At 40.0% G+C, this 22,144-nt stretch overlaps 1 protein-coding gene across 1 annotated transcript in view; it reads right to left on the reverse strand.

The window, feature by feature from the left end:
* Positions 1-391: 391 nt before the first annotated feature.
* The window catches only part of anpeplb (alanyl (membrane) aminopeptidase-like b), a 31,539-nt gene continuing 9,786 nt past the window's right edge, over positions 392-22,144 (reverse strand). The window contains exons 7-20 of the mRNA XM_061772775.1: positions 21,765-21,908; positions 21,547-21,612; positions 16,623-16,688; positions 16,366-16,514; positions 15,755-15,834; positions 15,403-15,533; positions 13,951-14,006; positions 13,699-13,846; positions 13,410-13,498; positions 12,700-12,816; positions 11,117-11,284; positions 10,847-10,987; positions 8,618-8,681; positions 392-2,389 (exon numbers count right to left, since the gene is read on the reverse strand). Of these exons, the coding sequence (XP_061628759.1) occupies positions 2,198-2,389; positions 8,618-8,681; positions 10,847-10,987; positions 11,117-11,284; positions 12,700-12,816; positions 13,410-13,498; positions 13,699-13,846; positions 13,951-14,006; positions 15,403-15,533; positions 15,755-15,834; positions 16,366-16,514; positions 16,623-16,688; positions 21,547-21,612; positions 21,765-21,908 (1,611 nt within the window). The 3' untranslated portion in view covers positions 392-2,197. The remainder of the gene's footprint in view (positions 2,390-8,617; positions 8,682-10,846; positions 10,988-11,116; positions 11,285-12,699; positions 12,817-13,409; positions 13,499-13,698; positions 13,847-13,950; positions 14,007-15,402; positions 15,534-15,754; positions 15,835-16,365; positions 16,515-16,622; positions 16,689-21,546; positions 21,613-21,764; positions 21,909-22,144) is intronic.

Genomic DNA, 22,144 nt, shown 5'->3' on the forward strand with positions numbered 1-22,144 from the left:
AGAGGCTGCTGAGGGTCCCAATCAGTTACTGTGAATCCAAACATCACATCTTCCTTTTTGAAGTCTTTTTGATGCATTTTCTTTTTTCTTTACCAGTGGCCCAGAGTCTGCTTCGTCCGAAATAGGTAGCATTTTTTTATTTATTTGAGCCATCTCTTCATGTTGTCACATTGTAACATCATCTTCTTTTTGTAACATTAGCTTAATTCGGTTTATGCACACACACACACAAAAAAAGTTTGATAACCACTGCTGTAAGCAATTTCAGCATGAGCAAGTCAAAGTCTTGGCTGGGTCTGGCTTCTATCCCAGCCGCTTTAGGGTGACATTCAGACCCTGGACTGCTCCCCAGTCCATCACCATACATTATGAATGGAACGCTGACAGTAAGTCAGAATCAGAATCATCTTTATTTGCCAAGTATGTCCAAAAAACACACAAGGGATTCGTCTCCGGTATTTTGATCCGCTCTAGTATGACAACAGACAACATAAAGACATTGACAAAAAACAGTCACTGAGCAATAAAGGGTTGCTAGTTATCTAGTAATGCCGGTACAAATTTTATATTTTTTATTTTTTATTTTTTGACAATTGTGCAACAAGATGCAGAGTCCTCTCGCACTTAGAGCAGTTTGAATGACTAATTCCACACCAGTTGTGCCTGAGTCAACTATGAGAAACACTTAACTACCAATGCCCCTTACAAATGTATGTATGCACATTATTTTCACAATCATCTAATAAACTATTACAGGAGTAAATATATAAAATGCATGAAACTACCTACAGTACATGAAAACTGGGAAAAAGCAGCGTGAATCCAGAGTTTGTTATGCGTGAAATGTTTTTCAATACATTATAACAATGCATCTTTGTCATCTTAGTTGGTGATGAATTCAATGTAAAAGGCAGAGTGTACAAAAAATGGACATACTGTACTCAGTTATTTTATTTTATTTTATTTTTACAATCCTTTGGTACACATTGCTTGTTGGTCACTTGTCCCCACCTTATTTTTGTCATGTATGATGACAAAGTTACAAACATACACACTGTACACATGGTTTGTACCTAAATTATTCCCATTCCTGCCCTCAAGGGTACAAAGTAATAATAATGTAATAATGTAAACAATAAGGCGGCACGGTGGACGACTGGTTAGAGTGTCTGCCTCACAGTTCTGAGGACCGGGTTCAATCCCCGGCCCCGCCTGTGTGGAGTTTGCATGTTCTCCCCGTGCCTGCGTGGGTTTTCTCCGGGTACTCCGGTTTCCTCCCACATCCCAAAAACATGCATGGTAGGTTAATTGAGGACTCCAAATTACCCGTAGGTGTGAATGTGAGTTCGAATGGTTGTTTGTTTGTATGTGCCCTGCGATTGGCTGGCAACCAGTTCAGGGTGTACCCCGCCTCCTCCCCGGTGATAGCTGGGATAGACTCCAGCATGCCCGCGAACCTTGTGAGAATAAGCGGCTCAGAAAATGGATGGATGTAAACAATAAACATAAATAGCCCAAACTGTCATCATTCTTTGCAGTTCTTTGTCATTCTGAACTCAATGGAATGTTTTCGGTGAACATTTGCTCTATAGAATAGATGAATAAATAAGTAGGCTGAACTTGCTCGTGTTTTATTATAACAAAGAAATACTGTAAGGATCAGCCTTGTTACTAGTGTATATTAGATATCAGTGACCATAAGGTGCCAATATTTTCTGAAGCCCCTCTATTGTACACAAGGACTTAATTTCAACCTAACACACAAATGATCTGGTCATGTGATTAAAACAAAAAAAAATCAGCTTTCTAAAAAAATTATTTTATAACAGTTAGGATTCTGTTCTTTGGCTCTGATGTGTACATGCTGGACATGTACATTTGCAGCATTCATCTGTTTTCCACGTGCATTGGGAGGTTATATTGTAAATAAATAAGTATTGATTAATGTTTTTAGCAGAGTAGAGTATGTTTAGGCGGCACGGCACTGGTTAGAGTGTCTGCCAGAAGTGGCTCAGAAAATGGAGGGATGGATAGAGTATGTTTAATTTTGTAACGTAATCTACATTTGACTTAGATTCTGTATTCATCTCAGGAAGACGGTTTTAGAAAAGTGCATCAGTCAGTTTTTTTGGTCCATTTTGTTGGAATTGATTTAAGAGTTACCTTAGATTCTGTATTTAGTAGCAGAGGGAGGGCTTTAAAAGCTGCTTTCACCATCTGATGGACCAAACAAAGGCTCGATATCGTTCTGAGTTTTGCTTTGAAACCACTCCAGTACGATGTCCTTGTTCTCGCTGATCCACTCAATGTTGACTTTGACTTGCTCTATAGCCAGGTCCACAGCCGCAGAAGCAGGACCAAGATCGTAGTTTGTTGCAAACTTCTCCAACTGCAGAGGTTCAGAGGTACATTTTTAAAAATAGAAAAAAGTTACACCTTTCCTATCATCAGTCAAAATTTGTGCAAAGGCTCAAACCAAAACGTGAGCATCCGCTCGCGACCCACACAATGCCACTTGTAACAAGTCTTGTTGATGTTGATGTCACTTTTCAATCAAAGTATATGTCAATAATCTCAGATTAGACTAAGTTTACACAATGCAAGCCGCGACAGTTACCAACAGTTTTCACTAACTTTAAGTGTCCGTTGTGATTTTACGAACTTTGCATGAATGCTCCCAATATATATCATGACATCAATCTCACTATTGATTGCTTTTCCACAGGTCTGATGTCAAATCTGTTTGTCAACTCAATTAGATAAGATGTTTTACCTCACGCAACACAAATGTTACACCACAAATAATAAGTGTTCTTAGCCACCACATAAAATTGAAACACTCATTGCATAGATTAACCAGGGTGTGTGTGTGTGACAATGCAGAAGCTGGGAATCCGGAAGGAATTCCGGCACAGGTTTTCTCTGAGCCCATGACGAACACCATCACCAAGGCGCTTCGGCAACCTTACCCTTGCTTTTACTCAGTTTTTCCTTTTTCCCCTCCCTTTTCTTCAAATGCACCTGTTCGGCGCCCCGGTCCATCCATCTGGAAGAACGGCCAGCCTGTCTAAATTCTGTTCTACGCTATGTGAGTACAGTGTGTTGTTTCCTGAGTACAAATTGGTGCATACTGTAATTGGATTATCATAACGGTCGCAGAATTTCGCAACTCTTGCATTGTCACCGCGCATGCTAATTCCACCCTCACATCACGAGTTCAGTCATTCACCCTACATTTTGTTCTTTATGTACGTTTGCTTGTAATCCTTGTAGTCCAACTCCCTCTGCACTGATTCCCTGTCTGTTTCCCCCTTAGATATAATTAAATTTTCTATAGAATTCCACTTCCTGTGTCATTTTTGTGTGTTTGAGTGAAACACTGAAACCGCTGAAATCGGGAACTCGTATTTCATTCATGTAGCAACCTTCAGATTATGATAGAGGTTTTCCATCACTTTTCCTAAAATTTACGAATATAAAAAGAGACGTGGTGCCCCTTTTTGAGACAAAGATAGTTTGATTTTAACGTTAAACGTACGTCAAACTAAGCCGGCAATAAACATAGGCATTCACTTCTCGTGTTCGTTCTCCAAAATTAATTAAGTTTTTATCCAAAACCAATATACGCTACACCGTCAAAATAATTGCCACAGAATTTGAGGTGAGTGAATGCAACTAAACCTCAAAGTACGTACAACCCCAATTCCAATGAAGTTGTGACGTTGTGTTTAACATAAATAAAAACAGAATACAATGATTTGCAAGTCATGTTCGACCTATATTTGATTGAATACACTACAAAGACAAGATATTCAATGTTCAAACTGATCAACTTTATTGTTTTTAGCAAATAATAATTAATTTAGAATTTTATGGCTGCAACACGTTCCAAAAAAGCTGGGACAGGGTCATGTTTACCACTGTGTTACATCACCTTTTCTTTTAACAACATTCAATAAACGTTTGGGAACTGAGGACACTAATTGTTTAAGCTTTGTAGGTGGAATTATTTCCCATTCTTGCTTGATGTACAGATTGAGCTGTTCAACAGTCCGCGGTCTCCGTTGTCGTATTTTACGCTTCATAATGCACCACACATTTTCAAAGGGTGACAGGTCTGGACTGCAAGCAGGTCAGTCTAGTACCCGCACTCTGTTACTACGAAGCCACACTTTTGTAACATGTGTAGAATGTGGTTTGGCATTGTCTTGCTGAAATAAGCAGGAGCATCCATGAAAAAGACATTGCTTGGATGGCAGCATATGTTTCTCCAAAACCTGTATGTACCTTTCAGCATTAATGGTGCCTTCACAGATGTGTAAGCTATCCATGCCATTGGCACTAACACAGCCCCATACTATCACAGATGCTGGCTTTTGAACTTTGCGTCCATAACAGTCCGGATGGTTCTTTTCCTCTTTGGCCCGGAGGACACGATGTCCACAATTTCCAAAAACAATTTGAAATGTGGACTCGTCGGACCACAGAACACTTTTTCATCAGTCCATCTGAGATGAGCTCAGGCCCAGAGAAGCCGGCGGCGTTTCTGGATGTTGTTGATAAATGGCTTTTGCTTTGTCTAGTAGTGTTTCAAGTTGCACTTACGGATGTAGCGCCGAACTGTATTTACTGACATTGGTTTTCTGAAGTGTTCCTGAGCCCATGTGGTGATATCCTTTACACATGTCGGTTTTTGATGCAGTGCCGTCTGAGGGATCGAAGGTCACGGGCATTCAATGTTGGTTTTCGGCCTTGCCGCTTACATGCAGTGATTTCTCCAGATTCTGTGAATCTTTTGATGATATTATGGACCGTAGATGATGAAATCCCTAAAATCCTTGCAATTGTACATTGAGGAACATTGTCCTTAAACTGTTGGACTATTTTCTCACGCACTTGTTCACAAAGAGGTGAACCTCGCCCCATCTTTGCTTTTGAATGACTGAGCAATTCAGGGAAGCTCCTTTTATACCCAATCATGGCACCCACCTGTTCCCAATTAGCCTGTTCACCTGTGGGATGTTCCAAACAGGTGTTTGATGAGCATTCCTCAACTTTCTCAGTCTTTTTTGCCACCTGTCCCAGCTTTTTTGGAACATCTTGCAGCCATAAAATTCTAAGTCAATGATTATTTGCTAAAAACAATAAAGTTCATCAGTTTGAATATTAAATATCTTGTCTTTGTTGCATATTCAATTAAATATAGGTTGAACATGATTTGCAAATCATTGTATTCTGTTTTTATTTAGGTTTAACACAACGTCCCAACTTCATTGGAATTGGGGTTGTAATAGGTCATATCGAAACATTGAGACGGTCCATAGTGGCCCAAGAAGCATAGGTATTCCCCTCACAGTCCTTTCAAGTTGTGTCATGTTGTGCCACGCTTGTTTCACGTTTTGTCTCATTTTGACAAATTTAGAGTGTATGTAGCCATTGCATCGCGTTCAAACACAGAATGCCTGTGGTGGTTAACAGGCCGCTAACTGTTACGGCATGATACAGCCAGTTACAGCGAGTTACAGCAAAATAAGGCGCAATTCTCTCGTGTCACAAACTACATACTACAGTTGTAAACTAATGTTTACATACACCGTTATAAAAAGATATGCTTTTTTTCCCCTCACTACCTGACATGAAATCAGACTAAACTTTTCTTGTTTTAGGTCAATTAAGATAACCAAAATTATTTATATTTGCTGAATGCCAGAATACTAACAGTTTTTCTTTAGTTTTTCACAATTTAACAGGACTTTCACAATTTAACAGGACTTTCTTCAAAGATTATAGGCTGCGCAAAGTTTATAGGCTATCTTGCTCATCCAGTGCCGTGAAAAAGTATTGTCCCCCTTCTCAAATTCTTCCCTACTTTAATGTTTAAGATCATCAAACAAATGTAAATATCAGACAAATATAATCCAAGTAAACCTAGAATGCTGCTTTTAAATGATTTCATTTATTATGAAAAAAAAACTACTCGCTTACCTTGCCCTGTTTGGAAAAAGTAATTACTCTCCATGGTAAATCATGAATTAATTGTGGCTAATCACAATTTTTGGTTAATTTTCATTGATCACGCCCAAGCCTGATTACCTCCTGACCTGTTCAGTCAAGAAATCACTTAAACAGAATCTGTCATGACAAAACCAAGTCGGACAAAAGATCTAAAAAAGCTGCAACAAAATGACACGATCCAAAGAAATTCCAGAACAATCGAGAAATAAAGTAATTGACATCTATCCGTCTGGAAAGGGTCTGGAAAGGCATTTCTAGAGCTTTAAGATTCAGCGAACCATAGGGAGAGCCATTATCTCCACATGGAGAAAACATGGAACATGCCTGGCCTCCAAAGATTACCCTAAGAGAACAGCAATGACTCATCTAGGAGCTCACGAAGGAACTCCTGACAACTTATAAAGAACTGCTGGCCTCCCTTGCCTCAGTTAAGGTCAGTGTTCATGACACAACAATAAGGAAAAGACTAGACAAAAATGGCATTCACGGCTGAGTTCCAATCTGAAAACCACTGCTGACCGAAAAGAACCTACTGTAAAGGCTTGTCTTAGTTTTGTAAAAAAAAAAAAAAAAAACATCTGAACGACTCCCAAGACTTTTGCGAGATGATTATTTGGACTGACCAGATGAAAAGTGGAACTTTTTGACTTTCTGGCGTAAATGTAGCACAGCATTTCAGGAAAAGAACATCATACCAGCAGTCAAACATGGTGTAGTGTGATGGTCTTGGGCTGGTCTGCTCCTTCAGGACCTGGACAACTTGCTGTCAATGATGGAACCATGAATTCTGCTCTTTAACAAAGAAATCCTGAAGGAGAATGGTCAGCCATCAGTTTGTGACCTCAAGCTGAAGTGCACTGCAGCAGGATAATGATCCAAAACACACCAGCAAGTCAACTTCTGAATGGCTTAAAAAAAAGTGGACTTGAATCCGATCGAAATGTAGTGGCATGACCTTCAAAAGGCCGTTCATGCTCGGAAACACTCAATTTCTGCTGAATTTAACTATTCTGCAAGGAAGAGTGAGCCAAAATATATCCGCAGATGTGAAAGACTCAATGCCAGTTATAGAAAACGCTTGATTTCAGTTGTTGCTGCTGAGGATGGTCCAAGCAGTTATTAGGTTTAGGGGGCCATTACTGTTTTCACACAGGGTCAGGTAACTTTGAAGTTTGTGTTTCCTTAATAAATGAAATCACCATTTTAAAACAGCATTTGAAGTTCACTTGGGTTATATTTGTCTGATATCATATTTTGTTTGTTTGATGATCTTAAACATTCAAGTGGGGAAACTATGCATAAATATAAGAACTTGGGAAGGGGCCCAATACTTTTTCACGGCACTGTGCACACCTTTTCAGGCCCGCCCATAAATTTTCATTAGGATGTAGATTTTCTGTTTTAACTGTACAAATAGCAAACATCCACGGATAACTGATAGCCATTATAATTGCATTGGAAAAAAAGAAACCATTTAAACCCCCCCCACCCTCCAAAAAAAAAAATACCGTAGCACACCTGTTCAAAATGCTTAATGTTGAATATGTGCGTGTGTCATGGTCTGTGTTTTGGTTTGGGTTGTGTTTAGTTTTGTTCCATGTTTTCCTGTGTTCCATGTTTGTCGTGTGCTCGTTAGGTTGTTGTGTCCACCTGTTCTCGTCTACTTTGTGTCGACCAATCAGCTCTCTCCAGCCACTCGTCTCTCGTCAATTTGTTTGTATTTAGTTCCCTGGTTTCTTTCAGTTCTTGTCGGTTCATTGCCGTTGTCACATGTCTTTGCCATGTCATAGTCGCCAGTTGTCTTTATCATTGTGGTATGTCATTGTCAGGTGTCATTTTCCCTATCTATTCCACGTCTTACTCACAGGTCATAATTTGTTTACAGTTTTAGATATTCAAGTGTTTCTTTGTTACTTTGGTTTGGTTGTTATCTGTTGTGGGACTTCGTTCAGTTTTGCTTTATCCAATATCCTTGTTTTCCTTTTTTTGAAGATTAAATATTATTATTTTGAGACTCCCACACTCCTGCCTTGCCTCCCTGCTTCCCTGCAATTGGGTCCACCATTTTCTTGCCTTGCGTGCCTCGCCTTCGCCCTAACCACGTACGTGACAGCGTGAGTGAGAGCGGCCTGTCGTAAACGTACTGGCATCTGTAGCAAACATTAGTGTGCCTTTGAGCCTCCGGGACTCAACAGCCCCGTCCACCCACGACCTGTCACAGATACCATAACAGACCGTGAAAACTTAGCAATACTTGAATACAAAGGAAAAATGGCCCAAATCCCATGGGCAAACAAGGCTGCTGTGGCCACAAGGAACATACCGTAGCCTAAACATGAAATCGAGCCCACCCATTAGGACAAACTCCAAGCTCCTACATGCCTTGTTGGTAAGATCAAAACTGAACTTGGTTGTTCAGTTGTTTGTCACACCGATCCAGCGGTGTTGATTTAAAAAAATAAAATAAAAATCAAAGCAAAAATGCATCATTACCCAAAGGAACTCTATAAAACTCATGAGAGCTTGAATCCAGTGACTCATTTCGTGAGAATCTGTATTTTATGATTGGTTTGTTTTGACATCACTACTTAGGATGAATTACCTCCTCCAGTTCGAACTGTGTCGAGAACCTCCTGGTCACTCCCTCTATCAGCTTGGCTCCATCCCTGGTAACAGACATAAATCTATATTAGAAAGAACATGATTGTCATGTTGAAAATATTTGCACTGAATATTGGAAATCTTGAATAAGCCTCTAATAACGTCATTAAGATTATATTACATACGTTTCAACTGAAATGAATCAGCACCACTTCCTGGTAACAACAAACATTGTGGCCTTTATGAGAAAGAACTCGAGATAAGCACTGATTACAATTGATGACCTTTGTACTAGATGAGATCAAATTCAAACAAGCCACTGTGGATTATAAAGAACTGCTCACTTCAGAGGACGACGCAAATGCAGTAACAGTCAAGTAGCCAAGACATCCTGTTGTCCTACTTGTCAGCTGCCCCCTGCGCCAGTATGTTCCACTAACATGTGTATGTGTTCACTGTGATGGGTTAAATGCAGAGAACAAATTTCGTGTGCATGCATGTTCATGACGATAAAAGGTGATTCTTCTTCTTCTTGTCTCCGACCAAGAGATGAACACAGACGGTTCAATATCTGTATTCAAACTAACAAAACCCTTCTATAAATCACTAAACACACGTCATGAACAATAATTTTCTTTTTTCTAACTTTAGTCCACTTGGAAGTCCGTTCTACTTTTCGCTTGCTACGTGTTTGGGTGGAAATAGGTAAACAAAATACTACTAAATAGCAAAACACTGACATTAGGAAGGTCACCAATTGCTTTTTTTTACACAGTGGCTTGTTGCTTAACAAATGTAATATTCATATTCTGTAAGATTATACGTTTATCATTAAACAATACTTTCTAAATATGAACTTTAAATAAAAAATGTTTGTCTGCCCATGTCTGTCGCGATCAAACTCCATTGCATGCTCTAACATGCAGTACCGTGAAAAAGTATTTTTCCCCCTCCTCAGTTGAGATTTATTTTGCGTAGTTTCCCCCACTGTAATGTTTAAGATCGTTAAGCAAATATAAATATCAGCCAAAGATAACCCAAGTAAAAATAAAATGCAGTTTTTGATTTTATTTATTAATGGGGGAACTTGCCCTGTGTGAAAAAGTATTGCTTCCCTTGTTGAATTATGAATTAACTGTGGCTAATCACAATTTTTGGAAAACTGAGTTCATTTTTACTGACCCCACCTAAGCCTGATTACCTCCAGACCCGTTCAATCAAGAAATCACCTAAATAGAACCTGTCTGACAAAATGAAGTCAGCCAAAAGATCTCAAAAAGCTGCAACAAAATGGCACAATCCAAAGAAATTCAAGAGCAGATGAGAAATTAAGTAATAGACGTCAATCAGTCTAGAAAGGGTTACAAAGCCATTTTCAAAGCTTTAGGACTCCAGCGAACCATGGTGAGACCCATCATCCGTGAATAAAGAAAACATGGAACAGTGGTGAACCTTCCCAGGAGTGGCTGGCCCAAAACAATTACCCCAAGTAAACAGCAACGACTCAACCAGGAGGTCACAAATGAACCCAGGACAACATCTAAAGAACTGTGGGCCTCCCTTGCCTCAGTTAAGGTCGGTGTTCATTACTCAATAATAAGGAAGAGACTGGCCAAAATGGCAGCCATGGCAGAGTTCCAAGGCGACAACCACTGCTGACTAAAAAGAACATAAAGGCTTGTCTTAATTTTTTTGGGGAGGGAAACAAAACATCTGAATGATTTCCAAGACTTTTGTTGGAATATTCTATGGACTGACGAGATGAAAGTTGAACTTTTTGTAAGGTGTGTGTCTTGTTACATCTGGCATAAACGTATTACAGCATTTCAAAAAGAGAACTATGATAGCAACAGTCAAACGTGGTGGTTGTGTGACCGTCTGGGGGCTTCCTTGCTCCTTCAGGACCTGATTAGCTTGCTGTGATTCATGGAACCATGAATTTTGCTCTTTACCAGAAAATCCTGAAGGAGTATGTTCGACCATCAGTTCACGACCTCAAGGTGAACAGCACTCGGTTCTATAGCAGGAGAACAATCCAAAACACCACAGCAAACCAAAGTCTCAATTGCTTATAAAAACAAAATGAATGTTTTGAAGTGGCCTAGTAATAGTCTGGACTTGAATCCGATCGAAAGAATTTGAGAAGGGGGCAAATACTTTACGGCACAGTGCACAGATGAACACAACTGTACATAACACAGATGTATTCAAGAACGAGACAAGAACCAACCCCTGACTAACGTAGTCCCAGTGCGCTCGAATAAAATTCCAGGCCAATCCATGCCCCGCCACGTTTGTGGCAATGTAGTTAATAGTCGAAGTAACATCCATCAGTCGTATCTTCTCAGGGTCCAAAGTGTACTCCAGGTATCTGCAAGATAACCAAAATCTCTTCAGTTTATCTGAAGGTGTGGCCATAATAAAATAAGGTCTTATTTATTAAGCCTATTATCATATTAAATATGAAACATCATCAAGTTTAAACGTTATTGAGCGTCACCTGCTTAGAAGCCAGATCTTCTTGGTGCACGACAGTGCTTTACGAAGCTGGTCTTTCTCTGAGGTTTCACTGGTGGTCTGGAACTTATTCCAAGCAAACTCCCACTCTTTTTTCCCCCCAGCAGCGACAGCTTGGCAGTAGACGACTGACCGCAAGTTGGGGTGAATGCTGAGTCATACACACACACAAAACATCAAACGTTTTTTTTATTCCAAGTTGAAGGAATCTTTAATTGACCTCAAATCAAGGCTACTGTTCCCTTTTTGGATTTGGATACATATCATTTCTGGCGAAATGACAGATACTGTATCTATAAAAGTTGATTTACATTATTTCCTTCAGGAAAAACTGTAAAACTGAAAACTGATCAGAGAAAAATCTCAGAACGGATTTTGTTCGACTGCGGAGACTCCATTGTATGGACCCTTGTCTGTGTCCTCATTGGACACTTGAAACATTACCATTCATGGAGCGAGAATTGTTCCAGTTCAAGTTTTGCATCTAGATAAGAACTGTTAGTATTAAAAAAAAAAAAAAAGGAAGAACCATCAGAATTCCCATATATGTTCTTGCTCTGTCCATGTTGGTGAGATTGCAATGGATGAATACTTGCATGAACTTCAATTTGTAAGACATCCCAAGATGACTGGCATTTTATTATCCAATCTCGCATCGTTCCAGCATTCCAAAATTGGTGACTTAGTTTACTTACTTTAGAAGTCTTCTCTTACAAATGTCATTGTTAATAAAAGACCAGTCACTATCTTCTGTTCTCAAAGATATGGGATTTATGACAAAAAAACTAATATAAATAGCAACAGATATTGACACTGTCCTAAAAAAATTGAGATACCCCTACCGAGGGTAAAACCAAACCTAACGTTTTTCCTCATCGCTAAAGGTCTCCCGTACAGTATATTAAAGGGTTTCTTAGGTAGAAATATTTTACAGCAAACACTGATAAATTGATACATATTTTTATCCACCCCAAACTTAAAAAAAAAAGAAATATTGGATAGCATGGTCATATGGGAGTTTAGACATATAAACTCATGTAGATTAATAAGAGAAGCTCTGGACAGCTTGACATGTGTGTAACGTATACTGTAGACACATACCGTATGTACACTTGCCTAAAATAAGCATCAACATCTACATTCATTTATTTGCCATAACAGTCATATGGCCAGGCTGTATTTTTATTCTTTTTTAAGTTTGGGGTGTATAAAAAGTATGTATCAATTTAAGAATGTTTGCAGTAAAATATGTTACTCTAAGAATCCATTTTGTACAGTATGTGGGAGACCTTAGAGATGAGGGAAAACATTGTTAGGTTTTGTTCTGCCTCTAGTAGGGCAATGTCAAAATCAAAAGCCCTTTTTGACAGTTGGTCACTATCCTAACACTGATACTTACCCTTGCTAAGCCACTGATGGAGACTTAAGTCAGAGAAGAATAATAGTTGAGATAATTAAGATGACCACACTGTTCGAATGTTTAAACAGACTGAACAGAAAGAAGAAATAGGTTGATTCTATAACAAGTCTAAATATGACATTTGACTTCACCAGGTGTGTCCATACCTGTTAGTGTTGGTATCATTGGTATTCATCCAGTTGTTAAACATCCACGTGGCTCTATCTATGCATTCTTGGAGTCCGTTGGAACAAGCCACATCAATGGCTATGATCTGGCTGTGCCTTGAAATGAAACCAGTGTGTTATTTCTTCTAAAACTTTGAGAAAGAAGGCTCTGCTAATGATCCCGAACATCCGTGAAGCTCCGCAGAGGCAATGTCATGACTTGGGCTTGCATTGTTTCTTCTGAGATGGGCTCAGTCACCTTCACTGAAGCGACACGTGATGTCAACGGCAAAATAAATTCTGAAGTGTACAGAAACACTTTGTTTGCCAATTTATAGAAAAATAAAGCCAAACTGACAAGGAGCTCTTTCGTGATGCAGCAAGATAATGACCCAAAACACATCCCCGTTTGTCTATACATGCCCTGCGATTGCCAATTCATCAATTCATCTGGGATAGGCTAGAGAATACCATGGGCTATGACATAAAATGGACCTCATTTCATTATCTATTATTTAAAAGTCAATATATCAATCATCAATAAAAAAATAACGTTTTTTTTTATTTTTTATTATTTGTGAACTTTAAAAAATTTAAATCCTTGAGTGACTTATAATATGTATGTACATAGAATACACTTGCTAAACTATATACAACAAATTGATAAAAAAAAACGTACACACGCACACACACAAAACATTGTTTCTTACTGTAAGGAATGGTCCATTGGAACTTCAGAGTTGTCCGTCAAGTTGCTGAAGAAGCTGTGCAAGTTTTCAACTTGATCCCGAAGATAGCTCTGAAGGAAAAAAGGTTTTAACAAATGTATGCGTCCATCCATAGAATGTTTAGTTTGATTTTATAACCAGGAGACATTTATGTCCCCGGTAAACACACTGTATCAATTACAAAGTCAATAGACTCTCAAAAATATGACAACTAGTAGTATAATGTATGATTTTTAAATAAATGAACTGGTAATGTTGTAATGGAACATGCCTGTATAGGTCCATACAGCTCAGAGCGATCAAACATGAGGACAAAGTACTCAAGATTCCGAACGGCGGACTCCCAGGGTATGTAATCTTTCTCGCTACGGAGGAACCACGTTGCATTTAGAGCCAGAGTCACGTCAACAATTTTGGCCCTAAAAGAAAAGTCAAGTGAATGAACAACACCCTATTTGATTGAGTTGAGTCTCATATGAACGCTCAAATTACAGGTTATAATAAATAATAGCAACAGTACTACCTTGCCAAATTAAATGCATCATCAATAAGTTGTCCTCTGTTCATCACTGGAATGCGCTAGACAGCAAAAAACAACAACAACAAAAAAAGAAGAGATAGATGTTTAAGATAAATGTGTACTGTATGCAATTTAACTAACAGGTTGGATATCAATTCAGTCTGACGCGGTGGCCATTTGAACAACTGATCCCAAAACCTTCATGCATCCATTTGTCAGTTCAAAGCGTAAAATAGGAAATGCAGTTATTTGAAGCTGAGACTGGTGGTGACCCTGCATTAGGGGCAGCGCCCAACATATAGTAAATACTGCATACAGTACAATCATGATTCAAGAGTGAAATGAGGCTGTATACATTGTATTTGAACTGAACTCCTGCAACCCCTTTCTGATAACTTACTACTATTATTTTTTGATTACGGTGTTCTCATATTATAGTAAGGCATATTTTTGCATTCTGTTTTTGATTACGATTACATTCTGGGACAAATTCAGTTTATGACAGCTTGGCCCTTCTAATAAATGCATTATACGATGTTTTATTTTGTTCACCATTCTTTTTTAAGATGCTACACGCAGTGTTGGGAAAGTTCATTCTCAACAAATTTCAGTTCACCGTTCCAAAAATTTTTTCCCCCTCTAACACAGTACCGCAACACAGTATGACAGGAATGATGATGAAAGGACATAACTTTGCATTCCTAGCAACTCTGGAATGCTATATAGACAACATATTTTATCTAATCTATTCTTATATTACAAAACAAAATAAATTCCATATTATGACAGTGTGATAGTACAGTGTTTTAACTACAGCATTCGGATACAAATAATTCTCCGACTAATCAATTTTTACAATGATGAACTGCATTACAAAACCACCAAAGAACACATTCATTCCCATTTACGCAATGTCCCTGAACACACCTCGTGCAGACAGACTGCTGCAACTTGCCTGCTGAATGTAAACATGAATGGCAGTTGCCTATATCCCCGACACACGAAGGCTCATATCTAGTGTGTTCAGACGGGTTTTGTCCTGGAAGTCCCCCGCAAAACCTGGCACTTTTGGTTCCAAAACCGTTCTTTGACGCCAGAATGAGCGCATTCTCAATAACGTTCGTCGGGCAGAAATGATCCAAGTTCAGTTCACATTCGCCCAAAATATGAACTAGTGCATAAACCTTTGCTCATTGAACTTGTTCAGGTATAACACTGGCTACAGGTACCTTGGTGTGGTGCCTTGCTCAAAGGCACCCTGATAGTGTTCCAACCACCAGTCCACCCATTCAGAATTTTCTGTTGAAGAAACCCCTTAAACCAAATACTGATGGTACTACTTGTGCCCCTTCTGTCTTACACACTCTATCTAACTCCTAATTTCCTCATCAAATTATAACATATACATGCAACAATGCTCAGCTTTTTTATTTGCCACGTTGGCCAAGTACTCACATGTGGGTTTGATTCCAGCTGAACGAGGAGTCGTTCCCAGTTCTCTGGGTTGTAATTGACACGATAATATCCGGTACAATTGACATTTGCAAGGATCCACTCTCCGTGCTTAGAAATGAATGCGTCTTTAACTGTGCCAAAGGAAATATTGGTTAGAATGTGCGTGTGTGTATGGGCTTGGTATAATGGAGAGAGGGGACAAGAAAGAATATGCCATATTCTTATTCATAAAGTCACTGAATGCCAAATATATGAAGATCTGAATGCCTTTTAGATCTTCGCAGGTTTAATTTGAAAAAAAAAAAAAAAGGTGGTTCAGTTTAAAATTTGTGACAACTTTCTATTCTCTTACCTGTGTTGCTGGTCTCCAACCATTGGAGAGAAGTTCCTGATGTATTTGACACCACTTGAATTGGGATATGCCACAATTGACTGAAACATCAAAATAATAGCAGTGTATCATGAGAGTTTCAGTCTTTCCAAGGTAGTAAAGTGAGTTGGCCGAACTGGTGGGAGTCATGACGTCATTTGCAGATAAAACAAAGCAAGACGGTAAACACATCCATCACACTTCATGAGGTATACCGAAGTGAAACTCACAATAGCAGAGCTCTATTTCAAATTCTACCTTTACAAAGATGGCTTGATTGGCACTGTCTGTTCATGTTTATTAGTACTCGTGCGTTCCACTTTGGCTTCGTAGACCCCCTTTTGTTTGTATGTTATCACTGATTTTCTTAATGAGCTTTTTTTCCTTTTTGGTATGAATTTTGTTGTACCTCATGTTGTCGGTGGTGTCTGCACAGTGATCTATCCTTTGGCTGTTTGCAGACCATAAGCGTTACAAATAATCACTGCCATTGGCAGCTTCAGAAGTCAAATATCCATGTTAACTGGGAAGGCTAGCAGTGAATGAGTTTAAGTAATTATCGGTTTTGCTATAAGATATAAAACATGACATACCTAGTGTCAAAAGAACTGTTGAACAGGAAGTGCTTCTGGTAGATCTTGCCATTTGTAGTGTTGATGGTAATGACAGGATATCCATTTTGATTGGTCCATGTGCCCATCACCTTGGCAACATCAATGTGACCCCCATCGTCATGAACAGCCTGAAAGCATGGAACAAATCTGTGTAATCGATGCTTTTCTTTTTGTGTAGGCTTGCTAATATGTTATTTTAGTTTAAAACTTGTTTTTGTATGATTTTGTTAACTTGCCTTTTGTATGTAGTCCCAAAGGTCATGCTGGTCGGTATTTCCAAAACTAAAGGCACTGAGGTACATCTTGAAGGATTATAAAAAAAAAGGGAGATAAAGGGGTTACGTTTCCTCCAGTGCTCTTCTCTGGGGTGTTTGTTTTAAAATATATAATAAAACATAAAAGAAGGACAGAAAATACAAAATATCTGCCGGCAGCAGCAGTAGATTTTCTTCTCTTTTTTATTGTCATGTCAGCCACTCTGAGGCTTGTTTTGTTTTCTTATCATTTGGACATAGTTCCAGAAATACCGTGTTATAGTATAAATAGTCATCAGATGAGGATGGTGGTAAGGAAAGAAGCTCAAAGATGTCATCGCACACCTCCATGTTTGCTCATGTGACATCAGCTGACTTTGACCAATCAGAAAAGAGTAGAAATGAAGCTAACAACATGGACTTGGAACTCCTTTCAGACTTGGTGAAATATAAAAAAATCTCAACATTGACAAATTTAATGCAGGACTGTGAATTCACATCTGCTGATGTTTTCAAAGGTGTTGTTGAAGCGATAAGAAGGGCAGCAAAAGACAGAACAACATACCATCCTGTGCCTAAGACCGACTCACAGAAAACAGCAGTAACTAAGTAGTTTTGCCATCTTCCTGACAACCCTGCTTGCTTCACTTCTTTGTCATCATAAGCCACATATTTCTTTGTTTTCTGGCAGGCATTGATTTGAATTACTCAGCTGTCCAGACCACTTGGGAGGTAAACGTTTGGCTCCAGATTTTCTGCAATGTTGCAACATGCATGACTTTTTGTCAAAACCTACCTACGATTATTTGTTTTTGTAACCTGGCTGCATGTATCAAGTAATTCTAGAGAATAACATTTGCATTTTTTTCCAGGTTTAAATTACGATAAAACACTAAAAGTGCTTACTGTTAAAGAGTCGTTGAGAAAGCGAAGACGGCTGAAATATAATGGAGATAGAAATTTTGAAAACAGTCAATCTGAAACAAGACTATAGAACAAAACAGGAGTGGCCAATGGACAGAACCAAGGTGGAAACTATTCTAGGAAATCTACATCGTTATCACTGACAATGATTTATTCCCCCCATCCATTTTCCATACTGCTTATCGTGTTCTGGGTCCAGGGTTGCCAGTCAATCACAGGACAATTTTTAGTCCATCCATCCATCCATTTTCTGAGCCGCTTCTCCTCACTAGGGTCGCGGGCGTGCTGGAGCCTATCCCAGCTATCATCGGGCAGGAGGCGGGGTACACCCTGAACTGGTTGCCAGCCAATCGCAGGGCACATACAAACAAACGACCATTCGCACTCACAGTCACACCTACGGGCAATTTGGTCTCCAATGAATGCATGTTTTTGGGATGTGGGAGGAAACCGTAGTGCCCGGAGAAAACCCACGCAGGCACGGGGGGAACATGCAAACTACACGCAGGCGGGGCCGGCATTTGAACCCCCGGACCTCAGAACCTCAGAGTGAGGCAGACACGCTAACCAGTCATCCACCGTGCCGCCAATTCTTTGTTTATCATGTGTTTTTCTAGACACTCAAAGATGCTTTAGAATTTCCCACATGATGGTGGTGGTCAGCGACTTGGGTAGCCACAGCTGCCCTCGGGCAGTCTGAATGAAGCATAGCTGCCATTCTGCACCTAGGGCCCCTCAGACCACCACCAACAATCTAACCACATCCAGCAACATTCATTCGTGGGCAATGTGGGTGAGGTATCTTGCCCAGGGACACAACGACGACATCCGCTAGGGTGGAATACGGTTGCAGAGTGTAATCCTATCCTCTGCGCCATGCTTCCCATATTATTCTGACCTCCTGCAGTCACGTACATTGTTTTAAGTCCATTTTATTTATACAGGACTTCTCACAGAGAGGACTCACAAAGTAGTTAAAAGTCACAAAACAGTATACAGTTAATACAAAAGCAAAAATAAATGAAAACAATTCCGAACGGAATTCCTTCAGTAACAAATGCTTCTTTAAAAAATGTCTACAGAAGCAGCAGCTATGTGGCTCATCATCTTTTACTTTTTAATCTTGTGTGAGGGACATCAAGTACAACCCCAAATACAATGGTTTGCAAATCATGTTCGAGCTATATTTAATTGAATACATTACAAAGACAAAATATTTAATGTTCAAACTGATAAACTTTATTGGTTTTAGCAAATAATCATTAACTTAGAATTTTATAGCTGCAACACGTACCAAAAAAGCTGGGACAGGTGGCAAAAAAGACTAAGAAAGTTGAGGAATGCTCATCAAACACCTGTTTGGAACATCCCAAAGGTGAACAGGATAATTGGGAACAGGTTTGTGCCATGATTGAGTATAAAAGACTCAGTCATTCACAAGCAAAGATGGGGCGAGGTTCACCTCTTTGTGAACAACTGCATGAGTAAATAGTCGAACAGTTTAAGGACAATGTTCCTGAGACGTACAATTGCAAGGAATTTAGGGATTTCATCATCTACAGTCCATAATATCATTAAAAGGTTCAGAGAATCTGGAGAAACCACTGCATGTAAGCGGCAAGGCCGAACTCCAACATTAAATGCTCGTGACCTTCGACCCCTCAGGCGGCACTGTATCAAAAACCAACATCAATGTGTAAAGGATATCACCACATGGGCTCAGGAACACTTCAGAAAACCAATGTCAGTAAATATAGTTCAGCGCTACATCCGGAAGTGCAACTTGAAACTCTACTATACAAAGCAAAAGCCATTTATCAACAACACCCAGAAACGCTGCCGGCTTCTTTGGGCCTGAGCTCATCTAAGATGGACTGATGCAAAGTGGAAAAGTGTTCTGTGGTCCTATGAGTCCACATTTCAAATTGTTTTTGGAAATTGTGGATGTCGTGTCCTCCGGGGCAAAGAGGAAAAGAACCAAAAGCCAGCATCTGTGATGGTATGGGGCTGTGTTAGTGCCAATGGCATGGGTAACTTACACATCTGTGAAGGCACCATTAATGCTGAAAGGTACATGCAGGTTTTGGAGAAACATGCTGCCATCCAAGCAATGTCTTCTTCATGGACGCCCCTGCTTATTTCAGCAAGACAATGCCAAACCACATTCTGCACGTGTTACAACAGCGTGGCTTCGTAGTATAAGAGTGCAGGTACTAGACTGGCCTGCCTGCAGTCCAGACCTGTCTCCCATTGAAAATGTGTGGCGCATTATGAAGTGTAAAATATGACAACGGAGACCCCAGACTGTTGAACAGCTGAAGCTGTACATCAAGCAAGAATGGGAAAGAATTCCACCCACAAAGCATCAACAATTAGTGTCCTCAATTCCCAAACGTTTATTGAATGTTGTTAAAAGAAAAGGTGATGTAACACAGTGGTAAACATGACCCTGTCCCAGCTTTTTTGGAATGTGTTGCAGCCATAAAATTCCAAGTTAATGATTATTTCCTAAAACAATAAGGTTTATCATTTTGAACATTAAATATCTTGTCTTTGTAGTGTATTCAATTAAATATAGGTCGAACATGATTTGCAAATCATTGTATTCTGTTTTTATTTATGTTTAACACAACGTTCCAACAGCGGCACGGTGGCCGACTGGTTAGAGCGTCAGCCTCACAGTTCTGAGGTGCGGGGTTCAATCCCCGTCCCCGCCTGTGTGGAGTTTGCATGTTCTCCCCGTGCCTGCGTGGGTTTTCTCCGGGCACTCCGGTTTCCTCCCACATCCCAAAAACATGCATTAATTGGAGACTCTAAATTGCCCGTAGGCATGACTGTGAGTGCGAATGGTTGTTTGTTTCGATGTGCCCTGCGATTGGCTGGCAACCAGTTCAGGGTGTACCCCGCCTCCTGCCCGATGACAGCTGGGATAGGCTCCAGCACGCCCGCGACCCTAGTGAGGAGAAGCGGCTCAGAGAATGGATGGATGGATGGACAACGTTCCAACTTCATTGGAATTGGAGTGGTACAAGACAGTCAGTAGAGTGCCGACACTAAATCGACCAAGTATGGAGGAGCCTGACCATTGTAGACTCTGTAAGCGACTGTTAAAATGTTAAACTAAATCCTAAATTAACAGGGAGCCAGTTGAAGGATGACAAACTGGGAGTGATGTGGCAGAACCTTTGGGATTTAGAAAAAAAAGCCTTGTGGCGGGGTTCTGTGCTAATTGGAGATGGTCTAATGAAGTTGTGTCTAAACAGGACATGGACCAAAGTTTAGGAAAAGAAATTGAGGTATAAAAAACAGGCATAAAAAAGATATAATTCAGCTGTGTTCATGGGAGTCTTCAATCAACCTACCACGCATGTTTTTGGGATGTGGGAGGAATCCGGACTGCCTGGAGAAAACCCACCCAGGCATGGGGAGAACAGGCAAACTCCACACAGGCGGGGCCGGGATATAAACCCCGGTCCCCAGAACTGTGAGGCAGATGTGCTAACCAGTCGTCCACTGTGCCAGCAATGAACACCATATCACATGCAATGTTAGTCAGCAAGTGTACGGAGTTGCTGAACCGGCACTCTGAGAAAGGTTGGGCCTGGCCCCCTCAGCCCACAAGCGGGGAGGGTGGGCGAGCCAGCGGGCCCATCTAGCAGGGGACCCAGCCAGGGGGACGCCACCGACCCCCCAGGACCCAGGGAGGTCCCGAGCCCCACCGAAGCGCCCCGACCAGTCCCAAACAAAGGGCCACAGGCACTGGACCGACGCCCCCCCATGCCCAAACCTGAATTGATTATATGACCAGCATCTTGGAAAAAAATTGTAGCTGCATTGTTAATGAGCCTCAGCTTGTCTTTTTTGTCACGTCAATGAGAACCGAACTGGTTATTTCTGATAGGGGTCATGCTACAGACATACAATAATTAAATAATTAGGATGCAATTTCTGCCGATTCAAACAAAGTTATAGCAACACTTACTTTAATCCCTTTGTCGAAAACTCTTTGCTCCACAGCATTTGCAAGCATTCTCAGCACAATTGCTCCCTAGAGCATGAATAAATAAAATAATAAAAGTAATATGAATGTTAATATCCAAAATACACTCAGTCTTAAGAATAAAGGAGAACATAAATACTATATATGACATCAATGGACAGTATTAGTGGCATCTTTGTTTTATAATCATTTGAGTATACCTTGTAGTAGGTTATAGCATCAAACATCTCGATGATCTGTGAAGTGGACTGAACGTCGTTATTTGAGACAGTAAGAGGATGTGAAGAAACCAATGCATCCTGCTCAAATGCTGCATGGAGCTCACTCGTGGTGTACATTTCTCTCTAAGGGACACAGACAAAACATCCCATAATAATGCTTCGATAGAAGAAGAAGAAGAAGAATACAAAGAGGTGTCCAATCCATCTGTACTCTCAAACATTTAGCAAATTATGCATTGTACATATATAGGTCATTTTTATCTAATTTGATCCATAAAGGTAAAGACATGGCCCACTGAATTTACTTTAGAAAATCAATTTATCTTACTGATACAAGTAGTTGAATTATTGGCAGTTGT

Source organism: Phyllopteryx taeniolatus, chromosome 5 (assembly GCF_024500385.1).
Source record: "Phyllopteryx taeniolatus isolate TA_2022b chromosome 5, UOR_Ptae_1.2, whole genome shotgun sequence".
Classification (NCBI taxonomy): Eukaryota; Metazoa; Chordata; class Actinopteri; order Syngnathiformes; family Syngnathidae; genus Phyllopteryx; species Phyllopteryx taeniolatus.